The sequence below is a fragment of the Mesoplodon densirostris genome, chromosome 16 (genome assembly GCF_025265405.1).
Source record: "Mesoplodon densirostris isolate mMesDen1 chromosome 16, mMesDen1 primary haplotype, whole genome shotgun sequence".
NCBI classification, from domain to species: domain Eukaryota; kingdom Metazoa; phylum Chordata; class Mammalia; order Artiodactyla; family Ziphiidae; genus Mesoplodon; species Mesoplodon densirostris.
The window spans coordinates 33,330,004-33,344,074 of record NC_082676.1 but is presented as its reverse complement, the minus strand read 5'-3'; the positions used below and the strand labels follow the sequence as shown (position 1 = coordinate 33,344,074).

The 14,071-nt window shown below is 50.2% G+C and overlaps 1 protein-coding gene across 3 annotated transcripts in view; it reads left to right on the top strand.

Moving 5' to 3' along the window:
• USP42 (ubiquitin specific peptidase 42) overlaps window positions 1-8,255 on the top strand; it is a 43,834-nt gene extending 35,579 nt beyond the window's left edge. For 2 of the 3 annotated variants that reach the window (XR_009530104.1, XR_009530103.1), the window contains 4 exons: window positions 1,515-2,966; window positions 3,995-5,217; window positions 6,302-6,345; window positions 7,250-8,255. Coding sequence is in view for 1 of the 3 variants with exons in the window: in XM_060077655.1 (XP_059933638.1) it covers window positions 1,515-2,966; window positions 3,995-4,296; window positions 6,302-6,309 (1,762 nt within the window). In the remaining 2 variants the exon portion in view is untranslated. The remainder of the gene's footprint in view (window positions 1-1,514; window positions 2,967-3,994; window positions 5,218-6,301; window positions 6,346-7,249) is intronic. The other variant, XM_060077655.1, reaches the window with a different exon arrangement.
• The last annotated feature ends 5,816 nt before the right edge of the window (window positions 8,256-14,071 follow it).

Below are 14,071 nucleotides of genomic sequence, written 5' to 3'. Positions count from 1 at the left end.
AAACACGTACAGGGTCTGTTAGTCCAGCTGACGCCCCCCCCCTCCTGCAGCGCCCCTCCTCTCTGGGACCCCTCCTCTCTGGGGCTCCTCCTCAGCCCCCGGCTGGGCCGGCACCGTCCCACTCAGCCCCCCGCGTGACAGGCACCTGAGGAGGTGTGAAGGGGTGGCACAGGGCTTCTCGACTGTCCAGTAGCGAAGACTTTGTTTTGCTCCCTTTAGAATTCTGAAATTAAATTCCTAGTTAAGATAGTCTGTCTCCACACTTAAAAAAAAAAAAAGAAGTCAGTGCGTTGACCTCAGCGTCATGTAATGGGAGTAGAAGGAAGGGTCAGAAGGCAGTGGCGTGTCGCCATGTGAACAGCCCGGGAGACGGTGCCACCGCAGGACACGGGGTGGGCCAGCAGCTCGGCGCCACGCACAGGTCACATCACTCATGTCAGCGCCGTGACATCCTCCTGGTAGATGACTTATGGCCAAGCTCCGACCAACCTGAGATCAACACCCTAGTGGTGTCTGTCAAACGGCCAGTAATAGAGCCGGGGTTTTCACCCACATGAACGTTGGGACATGGGCTGTTCTGTAGGACCGCCTGCCTCGCCCCTGCCCACTGGTGCTTCTGAGGCTCCCCCATCGTGGGACTAACCCAAAAATGCACCCCACGTTTCAGAAGGGCCCTGCGGGGGGCATGCCCTCACCAAGAACCACTGTCAGGAATGCTCACTTAGAAAAAAGGGGGCACTTGAACACTCAGTCCCTGGCAGGATGGCTGTCCTCCTTTCTCTATCCTTGTCCGGCTTAGTTGGTCTTCAAATGTAACGTGCGTGACAATTACGACAGGTGATTGTATAAGCAGTCAGTGCCCAGCTACGCACGTTTCCTAACCTCACGTGCGGCCTTGAACACGTCACTGCCACGCTGTAGATCACACGTGTCTTCTCTCTCCCAGATATTTTCCCGCTGCAAAGCCGGCCCGCTTTAGGGTTTTTCTTGCTTTCTGGCAGCTTTCATTAACTTCGAGACTCCATCAAAAGCAAGGCAGAGTTCTTTTACTACAGAAAGTGTTTCTAATGCCTCAGTGATTCCTCACAATTTGTTGGTAATTCAGGGAGCTCTTGGCTCTGTCTGGAGGTAGCTGCTTCAGCTCCAAGCCTCCAGGAAAATTCAGAGAAAAGGGATCCAGAGGAAAAGTAAGAGCCCCATCGTTCTTTGACTTTTTTGATGGCCCGGACTTAGTTATTAAGAAGAATTAGAAGTATATCTGAAAACAGAAGGCGCCTAGAATTGCGGAATTATTATTGCTGAAAAATGGGGTAGGCTTGATACAAATTTTTACATTTTTATTTAATGAGAAAATTTGAAGTTTCCAAAAATGATAAGCCCAGTTTTAGGTTTAAACCAGATGTAGTAAAGCCATAAAATATTTAGTAAACAAACGATTTGAAGTGTTTGTCCCTGTAAGCAGAAAGCAAACAAGTACACGGCTGATTTCTTTCTTTCTTTCGGTGGGGCCGCAGTACCACTGGGACAGAGGAGAGGCCTCCGCAGGACCCCGAGGCTGAGCTGGAGGCTGGCAGCTGCGCTCCCGATTCCCTTGAGAACCTGGAGCTGATCACGAGCAAATTCAAGAAGCTTTTGTTACCCTCGGACCCCAGCATCAAACCTACCCAAGAAGTCGTCTCTGAAAACATTTTGGCAAAACCCGAGGAGGCTTTGCCGAGCATGAACACCTTTTATAACACCAACAAGGATACCCTGGGGGATGATCAGCTTCCTAAACCGTGTGACCCTGGGAACGATCAGAGCAAACCGTCCCAGGACGTGAAAGGGGCATTACCAGAGCGTCCCCAAGACCCGGCGGCAGCAGAAGCAGCGGGGAGGCTGAGCCCGAGTCCCTTATCACGTACCGAGGGCGACTGTGAGCCTGAGCCCTTGGGTCACAGCAGTCGGGACAGAGGCACGGATGTGGAGGGTCCCCCTAAAAGCACAGGGGTGTCCGCAGATGGGGTGCCCTCTCCACAATTAGGCTGGATTGCAGAAAACCGTCCAGAGGGGGTCCCCGAGCAAAGTAACGGTGAGAGAGGTGAAGACAGTAAGGCCGGGCAGAAGGTCCAGGAGGCTTGTTCAGTGCAGGAAAAAATCAGCAGCCTCAGAAAGGTTGACCGAGGACATTATCGCAGCCGAAGAGACCGATCGTCCAGCAGCGAGCACGCACAGGACAGCAGGAGCAGGACGGAGGAGAAGCCTCGCCGGAAGCGGTCCCACCACGAGTGGGAGCAGTCCCGGTCCGAGCGGCCCCAGCCCGAGCCCTGTGCCGCGGCCCCGCATGCCCCCTGCCCCGGATCCCTGGCCAGGTCTGGCCACCTGCACTCCCGGAGCATGGGGGCCCTCGACCAGGAGTGGGGCCGCTACCACCACGCTGAGGCCGAGCACGCCTGGACCCGGGAGAAGTACTACCCGGATGGGATGCGCTGGGGGCGGTGCGGGTACCACCACAACAGGTACGCCCTGTACCCGGCCCGCGAGCCGTGGGAGTGGAGGCCTTTCCATGCCGAGCGAGAGTACGACCGAGCCGGGCCCTACGGTGGCCGGCCCCACAAGGACCACTACAGAGGCCGGAAGGGCTACGAGCCGGCGGCCAAAGAGAGGGACCGGCACCGCGTCAGCAGCCCCCGGACGGGCCTGGCCCACGCGCCCCCTCCGCACCCTGCTGACAAGTACGCCCACGACAAGGCTGCACTAGGGGCTGAAGCCAGAAGCTGCGACCTTGCCGGTCAGTTTCAAGAACACAAAAACGTCAAGTCACGAAAACGGAGGTACAGTGGTGCAGAGGATAATGACAGCCATGTAGAAAAGAAAGCCTGGAGAAGCTTACAAAAGGCTCCTTTAGAGGAGCCTAAAGTGAAGAGGCACAAAAAATCAAAGAAGAAAAAGAAATCCAAAGGCAAACACCGAGACCGGGATTCCAGGTGAGGGTGTGTGTGCTTGGTGACAGGTGAAGGGCTGTGTCCTGTGTATGTGACTCTGATTTGTACTTTTTATCTCTGTGGGTTTTGGACTTCCCTGTTTTTCTAGATTCCTAAAACTTAGCTCTGTGTTAAGCTGAATCTTACTTCATGGTATTTTAAAATGCCCGAAAACCATCTTTTAAGATGATGTTGCCGTTTTCAGTTAGTGCTTTTTAACTTCTAGGAGTAAGTGTGCAGTGTTTGGTAGATAGATAAAACTTGGGATTCTTTGACTTCACAGTGATTGTTAATATATTTATTCACAGATGTAGTTATATTTTCACATTTGCTGATATTTCCTTCAACCTCAGAGACTGCTGCCGCGTGGCAGGAAATGGGAGGCCGCCATCCAGTTGAATGTGCCTGTGACCCAAAGGGCTGAGACACATCATTTGTTGCATTTGCCTCTGTCTGGTTTTCTGTCTCCGTTTGAAATCTCATTGGGACATTTGTATTTTTAAAAAGCTAAATTGGTCAGTAGTTTTCTTGAAAATGACTTCTCCACGATGAGAGGGATGAGGACAAACACAGTTACTGCGCATTGTGTACTACACATTGGTGTCTCTTACAATCGAAACCCAGGGAAAAGGTTACCAGAAGGCATAGGTAAATAGTGGTTACTTGAAGGTAAAGGAAATCAAACCTCCTTCCCTCCTATGTGCCTGAGACACCTGGCAAAAATATTTTTTCCTTCAGCCGCTAGTTTCAGGAAAAATTGACAAAATCCTTCCTCTGGTGTTTTGGCCATAGCTCCCCTCCCAAACAAAGCTGAAGGGCATCGGTGGGGAAAGGTTGAAATTGGTGAACTTATGACCCCAGACTTAAAAAATTACTATAGTGAAGATAACGCATTTTTCATTATATAAGGGTTTACCTGTGTTCACGTAATGAGTGTCAACAGTAGTGAGTATAAATCAAAGTCAAAGACCAGTTCTCTTTGGGGTGGTTTGCTTTTCCGGTGGTTTGAGTTCTGGCTTTTTCTTCCGCAGGCATCAGCAGGACTCAGACCTTTCGGTAGCGCACTCTAATGGTGACCTCCACAGACACAAGAAGAAAAAGAAGAAGAAGAAGAGGCACTCAAGGAAATCAGAGGACTTGGTTAGAGATTCAGAGCCACACTTGCCCAAGGCTGCCAGCTGTGAGACTGTGGACCATTTCCAGAGAGCGGTCAGCGCTTTCCCCCTCACAGACAGCCAGCCTCTGGACGGTGTGGGACCTTGCCGTGAGAAAACAAAACATTTCTGGATGGAAACCAGGGATGACAAGTGTCATCTGTCTGAGTGTGACCAGGGTAAGAGGACATACTTGGAACTGCGAATATAGAAACTCTTTTCTTTGGAAAGGGTGGTTAACACAGGGAAGGAGCCTCAAAGGGCGTAGAAGGTGTAAGTCCCCTCTGAGCTCCCCGCCCTGTGTCCTCTGCCCGACGGCTGGCCCGAGGCTGCTGTGGCCGGTCTCGACGGTTAACCGTGCTGCCGCAGCGCTTACTGGAGACCTGAGTCATGTGGAACCGGGAACCTCTGGAATTGATGGCTCTGAGTGTCTGATTGTGGACCAGAACTTCTGTTTTTAAGCCATTTTTGATAGAAATGTTGTGGTACATTCTTTCTCTCCAGAATCCTTAAGCCTTTGGCATTGTGAGTAGAACCTAGAACTCAGTTTGGTGACTGGCTCGCTGGACGTCATGCTTCAGGCCTGGGTTGGTGAAGCTCAGGCTCCTGACGGGGTTCCCTGGGTCACTGCAGGCCTCTGGGCTCTGGGATTCTTGTCTGCTTTGCACAGTTCTGCCTTCCCTTGTAACTTCCCAGCCTTTTCTACTCTGATTGCTCTGAAAGCAGAGCCCCCCTTGCTTCCTCACCTGTTCCGATGACCTTCGACCCTGGAAGGAGTGCTGAGCGTTTTTGAGGGGGCCGGGGGCCTAGGACAGGGCTGGACTGGCCGCCGCCTTTGCGCGGCCTGACGGTAAGGAAGGATTTGACGTTTTTAAATGGTTGGAAGAGTTAAAAGAAGAACATTTCATTTCACATGAAAATCGTGTGGAATTGAGGTGTCAGTAGAGCCGCAAGGAACCCAGCCCAGCCCGCCCGTCTGCTCGTCCACGGGGACAGGTGTGTTGGCCTCGCCCTGGACCCCTGAGGCGCACCCTCGCGACCCTGCCCGCTGTCCTAGATGCCCAGGGGCCACAGGGTTCTCGACTGCATCCTGGACCCGGGTGAGGTATCGTTTGTTCGGGGGCAGCCCTGTCCCTTCCAGTGGCCCAGTCCCATGATGGGGGAGGAGGGACAGATGGCCGCACAGTGCGCTGGCGTCTGGGAGGGGCCGAGGGCAGAAGGGGGGGTGTTCCTGAGTGGCGGGGGGAATGCTGGGGCGTGCGGAGTGGGTGAGGAGTCGTAGGGACGGCAGGAAAGGGAAGCTACCGGTGGGTTTGCTCTGTGTGTGTGTTAAGGGGAATTATTTGCATTTCCGCATTGGTTTCCCATGAACGGTTCAGTGATTCGGGGAAGGCGCTTGGTGGGGATGAGTCCCTTCTGATGTCTGCTTGGTGCTTGGGGTGAAGTGGAGACGGGCTGTTCGTGTGCATTCTGCGGAGGTCCGCAGGGATTCTACGTTTTTGCCAGAATCTTCCCCTTCCGGCTGCAGGTCTCCACCTCCACAGCTGGAGGCCGCCAGTGCACCCGCAGAGCTGGCTCGGGGGACAGTAGGTGGTGTGCAAAGCCCAGTAGTGGGCATGTGCTGGCCCAGACGCGCGTCTCCAGAGGCTGCAGGCGGGGTGGGGGGGCGGTGTGGCCCCTTTCCTGTCCTCGATCTGATGGCGCCCAATGACTGGTGTGCTCCTGGCTTGGGTGCCCATCCCGTCCTGACCTCCTGGGAAGGGCCACCTGCTCGGGCCCAGGCCAAGCATCACTGTTGGCTGGTGGAGGCCGGACCTCTTGGCCTGCGTGTGTCTTTCCTGGTGCCTTGACCACTGACCTCTCTTCCAGACTCCTGTCCTCTGGCGCCATCAAGCTCTTGATTTCTTTGGCCTAAGATCTGTTCTCACCTAATGTTGAAATGCTGATGGGTTTACTGGGGTGAGAGTGGACTGTTGCCGAGGGGACGTGACCCTCAGTTATCACCTCAACTCTTGTTTTCAGTGAAACACTTGGAGGCACAGCTTGTGTAGGACTGATTTCAGGCAGCAGACATTAAGCTACTGAGGACTGCTTTTGAGTGTAATCACGTAACGCACACAGAGCACAGGCACTAAAATTTTTGCAAAACCATCATTAAAATGTTTCCTAACCTTTGCTTTCTAGGTGATTGAAAATGTGGCCTCAAAACAAAAAATTCACTAGTTACGGTAAGCTCTTTTCGTCTCTGTATGTTCTTCCTGTTTGTAGAGCCGCTGAGGGGCCCTGAGGAGGGAGCTTTGGGCCTCGGCTTCGGGGGTAGCAGGTGGGGAGTCAGTCCTTGGGGGGGGATTTGGGCCCCTTAAGTCAGAGAGTTGCTCTGCTCCCTCCCTCCCTCGTAAGAAAGTGAGGCCAGGTCAGAAGCTTCAGAATCAAGTCATTTGGTAAACATTTGAAAGATGGAGAAGCCATGTCCTCTCGCAGCCCCACCTGAGGGGCCGAGAGAGGGGAGCCCTTCCCGTGCCCGCCGCCCGCCCCGCACACCGAAAGGGCTCGGGCTTGGTTTGATCGGAATGGGTTTTGGGTGCTTTTTTACAGCAAATCAAAACCTGGAGTGTCATTTCCTCCTGGCCTTGTACTCAGTGGCCCCGGGAGGTGGGGTTGGTGTCCTGGGCGTGCTGCACCTGCGGGGTTGCTCTCCGGAGGGAATTTCGTCCAAACGTGTAACTTCTGGTAGTCGGCAAGGGGGGTTTAAGAGAACTGTCTGCAGGAGATTAACTTGCAGTTGATTAACACGCTTTACAGCGTGTCCTCAAATGGGAAGACCGGAGCTGCATTAAGGAATTAGCCTCTTCCTACCTAGAGCAAGGGAATCACCCGGTTGCGGTGGCTCCACGCCGGCCGGGCTGGCGGGACCGCGCCCAGCAGAGGGCGCCCTCCCCACGGGCCTCCGCACCACCGCCGGCTCCTTCACCGCCCGCGGGGAAGCAGGCGGGCTCCCCGCAGAGACCTGGGGGCGCCTGCTAAGGGGAGGGCATGAATGAAGAAGAGAAGCCCCGCCCGGGGCTCACAGGGCTCTGGGCTCCCACTTCCTGCCTCTGGACCAACTAACGCCCGCTGCCTCTTGTCTTTCAGGTTCAATGTGTTCAACAGAAGCCATCCCCAACCCAGATTAAATCCTGATTAAATTATAAATATAGAGAAAATAACTGTTCAAATCTGCGTGGTGCTTCTTTAGTAAATACTGTACAGATTTTACCATGGAGGACTTTTTTTTTTAGTTTTTACCTTTTCTTAATTACCCTTATTCCAAATGGATGGACACTTTCTACAACTGCTGACCATTGTAAAATACGGTGTATATAAATCACATTGAAAATAACGCCCTGGACTAGAACATCTCAAATGCTGCTTAATCACAGACTCAGGTTGATCACTCGTATTCCATGTAATGCTCCTCCAAGTTAGACATCCGGTGCAAGACCGACCGGGAAACCATGGAATTATTAAAAGTACAAACTGACAGCGTGTATATTTAATTTAAAAACTTATTTAAAGATTCACAAGCTCTCAACTAGACTTTTGAGAGCAGTCTGTTTTCTGTAATGTCTGATACTAGAAACTAATTTGCTTCATATTTTAGTTGTATTCAAGATTTGAAGATTTTATAGACAAGTTCTGTTTTTGAACTTTGTGGAACTATTCCAATCAATTTACCAGTTATGATGAGTATTTACATTATGAATGTATAATCCGAACATTATTTGTAAGGCCTACAGTATGTTTTTATTACATAACACTTTTTTATACAGTGTCTCTTGTCTTGACTATGATATTGGAGTCTGAGTTGTCAGCTTGGTCCCTTAAAGTTTCTAGTTACAGACAAAAATCATACTGTGATTTTATTTTTAATATGGATATGCTATCAAACTGTGATACACTTATAATTCACTGGTCCTGCATCAGGAGTTGGAGTGGGGAAAACTGTATTTAATACAGTTTGTATCTGAATAATCTGTATGGTTTATACAGTTTGTGTTGTTCAGAGACGTCTAAAGTTTGATCTTTGTTTTTTTAAAGATTAAAAAAGCACTTGCCCCACTGTAAATATACAGCATGTAAAATTTATATAGTATATAAATGGCAGCAAATTAAACCTTTTGTGTGTTATTTTTTACTCCTGTTTTCCCCATTTGCTTACAGACACTTCTCATGGACTTCTTTCTCTTTGCATTCACTTTCCTAAAACCTCTAAAGCTCAAGCCACGGGCTCTCAGTCCCAGACTGAGAGGTGCAGACCCCAAATGGGTGAGGGAGAGTCAGGTGTGGGCTGCTGGACCCGACAGTCTCCCTGCTTTAAAGAACCCAGTCACGGGCAATCTTGTTTTAACGGTGCGTTTTTTATTTAACCAACACAGTATTTGCAATTTGACAGCCATACACTCTCCAACTTCACCATCCACTTTACAACAAAATATCAATAGATATAGGGTATTTCTTCATGCAAGTTGGAGTATATACACTGAATAACACTCCAGAAGTCATATTATATATGTACATTATTTACATATTAACTCTATTTACTGTAAATAGAAATGTTTTCTAAGGAAAAAAGCAAGAAATCACAATGTGTGGTTTCTGGTCTACAACAGACGTAACTTCTCAGCAACTCTCCAAATTGATCTACAGATTCAACACAATACCTATCAAAACTCCAGCTGGATTCTTCAGAGAAGTTGACATGCTGATCCTAAAATTCATGTGAAAATTCAAGGGATCCAGAATAGCTAAAACAACCTTGGGGAAGAAAAAGTTGGAAGACTCATACTTCCTGCTTTCAAAACTTAATGTAAAGCTACAGTAATGAAAACAGTGTGGTACTAGCATTTGGACATACAGATCAATGGAACAGAATTGAGAGTCCAGAAGTAAACCTTTATATTTATGATGAATTTGTTTTTGAGAAAGATGCCAAAACAATTCAATAGGGAACAGATAGTGTTGCTGAGCCCAAACTTGTTCTGTTTGCCACAGGACAGGCCAATAAATCAGGAGATGAGCTGTTGGAACAGGAATAATGCTTTTAATCAGGAAGCTTAGCAGACCAAGAAGATGGCCGACTAGCCTCTCAAAGAACCATCTTACCTCAGTCTGAATTTGGGCTCTTTTTATATACAAGAGGGGGAGGGGCCGACCAATGGCTGAGCAGGGCTGCTATAGCTCACGCCTGCCTCGCTGCTATTGCACCCTGAGTAGAAAGGTGCGACACCAGAAAGCAGCCAGGTCTGAAGAAGTACCAGGCTGCCAGCAACATAGTCTTCCAGCTTGCGGTGGAGCAAGGCCCGCAAGCGGCAGTAACTGCAGTGGCCACGTGGAGGCAGTTGATGCGTGCGTTACTGGGATCACCATCTGAGGCAGGGGCTCCCTGGGATCAGCCTGTCCCTGGCTTCACTGGTCAGTTCGTGACCCATGAGGTGGCCTGGGAGCTGGTGTCCCAGAGCAGAGCTTCAGTGGGTGGGCGGCAGGCACCTGGCCAGTCTGGTGGGCTAGGTGCGGCCAAGCAGGGAGAGGAGAGGCGAGCGACCCCTGCCTTAACCGTGCACGGGCCGGCACCAGGGAGGGAGGAGAGAAGGGCCCATCATGCTTCAGGTTCAGGCTGGGGAGGCTGCTATTACAATAGTCTTTTCAACAAATCGTGCTGGGACCACCGGATAGCCACCAGCAAAATATAAATTTGTACCCCTATTTCATACCATATACAAGAATTAATTCAAAATGAATCAAAGACTTAACTATAAAACTTTTAGAAGAAAAATTGGAATAAAATTCTGTGACCTTGGATCAGGCTATGATTTCTTAGCTATGATGCTAAAAGCACAAGCGACTAAAGAAAAAATAATGGACTTCATCAAAATTAAAAATTCTGTGCTTCAAGGGACACCACCGAGAAAGTGAAAAGTGAAAAGACAGCTCACAAAATGGGAGTAAATATTTGCAAATTATATATCTCATAAGATAATTTATCTAGAATACATAAATGACTCTTACAACTCGACTTAAAAATCCCAAACTCCAACTAAAATATGAGTAAAAAATTTGGATAGACATTTCTCCAATAGCCAATAAGCACATGAAAAGATGCTCAACACCGTTAGTCACTAGGGAAATGCAAATTGAGAGCACAATAAGATTCCACTCCACTAAGATGAATGATACCGCTACACTAGGATGGCTGTAGCTAAAAAGACAGACAGAAAGTGTCAGGATAGGGGGAAAAGGAATGCTTGTAGATTGCTGGTGAGAATCTAAAATGGTGCAGGCACTTTATAAAACTGTTGGGTGTTTCCTCAAAATGTTGAACATAGAGTTACACTTTGACCGAGAAATTCCACTTCTAAACGTATACTCAAGAGAAATGAAAACCTACATCCACACATAAACTTTACATGAATGCTCATAGCAGCTTTCATAATAGACAAAGGGTGGAAACAGTCCAAATGCCCATCCATTAATTTATGGATAAATAAAATGTGGTTTATACATAAGATGGACTATTTTTCAGCAATAAAGGAATGAAGTTCTGATACGATTCAATAAGAACAAACTTTGAAAACATACTAAATGAAAGAAGTTAATCTAGAAGAGAAGATAGTATAGAAGAGACCACATGTATGATTCCATTTATAAGAAATGTTCAAGTTGGCAAATCTATAGAGACAGTAGATTACCTTGATAGTAGTTGTTTAGGACTGGGGGCATCTTGGTGAATAGAAATGACTGCTAAGGGGTACAGTTTTTCTTTGGAGTGGTAAAGAAGTTTGAAAATTATATTGTGATGGATGCACAACTCTGTGAATATACTAAAAACCAGTGTACATTTTAAATGGATGATTATATGGTATGTGAATTATATCTCAATAAATCTGTAAAAATACAAAAAAGAGAAGAAGAAAGAAAAGTGACCAAAGAGGCTATGGATGACCCCTAGGCATTCCCCATCCAGGCCCCCTCTCCTGCCTGATGTCCATCTGTCTGTCAGCCCCTCCAGGATCCCAGGGTCCATCCATCTGACAGGCAGCTGGTAACACTGACAGGCAGCAGTTGGCCATTCAGTTGGTCAGGTGGGCTGCATGGCTCAGCCAATCAGGATCATCCAGCATTTAGTTCCTTAGAGACAGAATCAGTTAAAGTGACAAAGCCTCCATCAGACTCCTCAGTGAGTCAGGACTATTTGTTGGTCTAGGCTCAGTCAGGAGTGTAGTTGAGGAATGTCTGTGGCCAGAGAGGCAGTGGAAGGTGAAGCAGTGCAGGGACAGAGTGGGAGCATACCCTGGGCCCAGAGAAGGGCAGACACCCGGCTGCGTGTGGGCAGGCAGAGGAGCTTCCAGGAAGGAGAGTCCCCATCTGCCTGGTAGGAGGTGACAGCACACAGCAGGGATGGGGCAGGATGAGTGCCCCTCCCAGAGCAGGCTGTCTCCCAGGGCTGGACTCCCTGCTGTAACCTGAAGGAGGACAGGCCTCCTTTGGAGCAGGCTGGGGACGGGCTGGGACCTGGGAAGAAGTGGGAGGAGGAGTTCTGGGCACGGGGATTAGGACAGGATCCTGGGGTCTGAGCTGTTGCGGTTGAGAGGGGGCTGCCTGGCCCCTGGGGAATGAGAAGAGCACCCACCGTTGCTGTTGGGGATCACGGTCTGAACCTTGATTTTGGTTTTACCAGATTCCTCCTGGTGGACACAGGTAAAGGTGCCACAGGAACCGTGGCCTGAATGAGGCGGGACCCCTGGTGCTGAGTGCAAATTCAGCCTTAAGTGCCCATCCTGTTGTCCTCCTTGGAGAGTGGGCTGCAGGGACCTGAGTACACCTGGATTGCATCTGAGTTCTGTCATGACCACAAGGCCAACCTGTGCAAGTGATGTCACCTCTTTGTGCTTCTGTTTCCTCATATTTAAATGCCAGGAACAGCCCCTCCCTCGGGGGATCACATGCAGTCAGGACAGTCCCATTCTGAGCAGCCAAGCCTCATCCTCCTGTAGGGGCTGCCCCAGGGCAGGGACACCCTTGGGGCCCCAGGGCTGGTGTGTGGTGCCCAGGATGACACCGCCTCTTCCCTGAGAACCCGAGACACCGCGTCACTGCAGCCCCCGGAGTCTGGTAAGACAAGTGGGTGGACACCCAGGGCTGCTTCCTGCTCCTCTCCTGGCTGTCAGCCAGACACCTGATTCCGGTTTGTTTTTGCCAGAGAAAGACACATAATATAGAAAACACTGTCACTTTGGTCGTTTCTTTCAACTGAAAGAAAAACAGACCCAGTTGGTTTTTCCAACTCCAGGGACTCCAGTGACCAGAGAGGCCAGATTGCAGAATCTCTAGGTTAAGAATTAGGTCTGAAAATGCGGGAAGGAGATGAAGGTGACATTGGGGCCAAGATCTGCATCCTAGATGCCTTTGTCCCCTCATCCCAGTCACCCAACTGATCTGAGGTAAAGACAGGGCCCGAATGAGCTGGCCCGGCACTTGGAATGGCTTCCATGGTCCGCACAGAGGGGAAGGGAACCAGCTCTGCGTTAGACTGCTGGGTTCCAACACCAGCTCCCCCATTAGAGGCCCCCGGGCCTGGAGCATTCATATCACTTCTCTGTGCTTCCATTTCCTCATCTGTAAAGTGGGAGCGATGACAGTGTTTCTGCGTGGGAGTGAGTCGAGGATCTGGAGTTAGTCAATGGAACGGGCTTAGAGCACTACCGGGCCCTGGGAAGCACCCCACGCATGTCAGCAGATGATGTAAAGGAAGGAAGCAGGCACAGAGCATCCTGTGGGCAGGACAGATGCGTGTTGCTCAGAGGTGATGTGGGAGCCATCCCTGGACATGGAGCTACTGGCCTCTGTACTCTGTGTGGAAAGATGCTGTGTGGAATGACTTGGGGCAGAAGGTGAACAGAGAGAGCACAGCCACAGGCAGGCCGGTGGGGCCCTGGGACAGTGGGCAAGGTAGGCACAGTCCAGGGCCACAGAATTTAAAGGGCCCGCAAGGATGGTTTCCTGAGCTGATGAGAAGAATCAACTGGGCACTCAGCTAAGAGGTGGTTTGCTGAGCCTGTGCCCACAAACCACAGAAACGTGCACACGCGCACGCCGATAGCAGACACACACAGACATGGCCACAGTCAGGCACACCCCTGCTCTCCTTCCTGCAGCCCAAGAGCAGAAGGAGGCCACTGGAATGGCTGATGTGTTCCCCTGGGATGAGGACAGGGGACCAGTGCCCTCCCCAAGAACCTCTCAGATCTGCATAGACTGGGACAGAGGTGCAACTCCACATCTGCTGAAAGGCCACTCCTGCCATCTAGGGGCCCATTTTCCCACATGAAATACCTGATTTCTGCCATCCCAGGTGGCCATAGGATACAAGCCTCCCCACCACCCACCTGGGCCTGGGCCCTGCAGGTTAGAAAACGGGAATATGGTCACTGCTTTCCTGACCCTTAGGGGACCAGAGTCATGGAAACAAAATGAAACTTTTGTTCACCTGCTGGTTGTGATGTTATTTTTTTAGAATCCTCATATGTCTGAAAAACCTAATGCTCAGGAAACAGGGAAGGATTTGCAAATGTAACAGTCAGCGGGCAGGCCTCAGACTGACCTTGTTCTTGCTGATTCTGCTCCGGCTGGTGCTCGATGGTGTTGCATGCATCAGGTGGTCAGACTCCAAGAGGGACTGTCAGAGAGGGGTGTCCCAGACACTGGACCCAGGTGACTCCTGCCTGAGCAAGTGACTCTAGCCACTCTGCCTGGGAGAGGAGGGAACACAGGGCTGGTCCTGAGATCTGCTCTCTCCACTACCTGCCGTGTTCATCTTAGCCTCTCATTTTGACAGAAAATGAGGAAGGCAGGGAAAGACCCATGGATGGAACCAGCAGAGACTTGGTAGGGGCAGACTCGGGCCTTTCACACTCACCT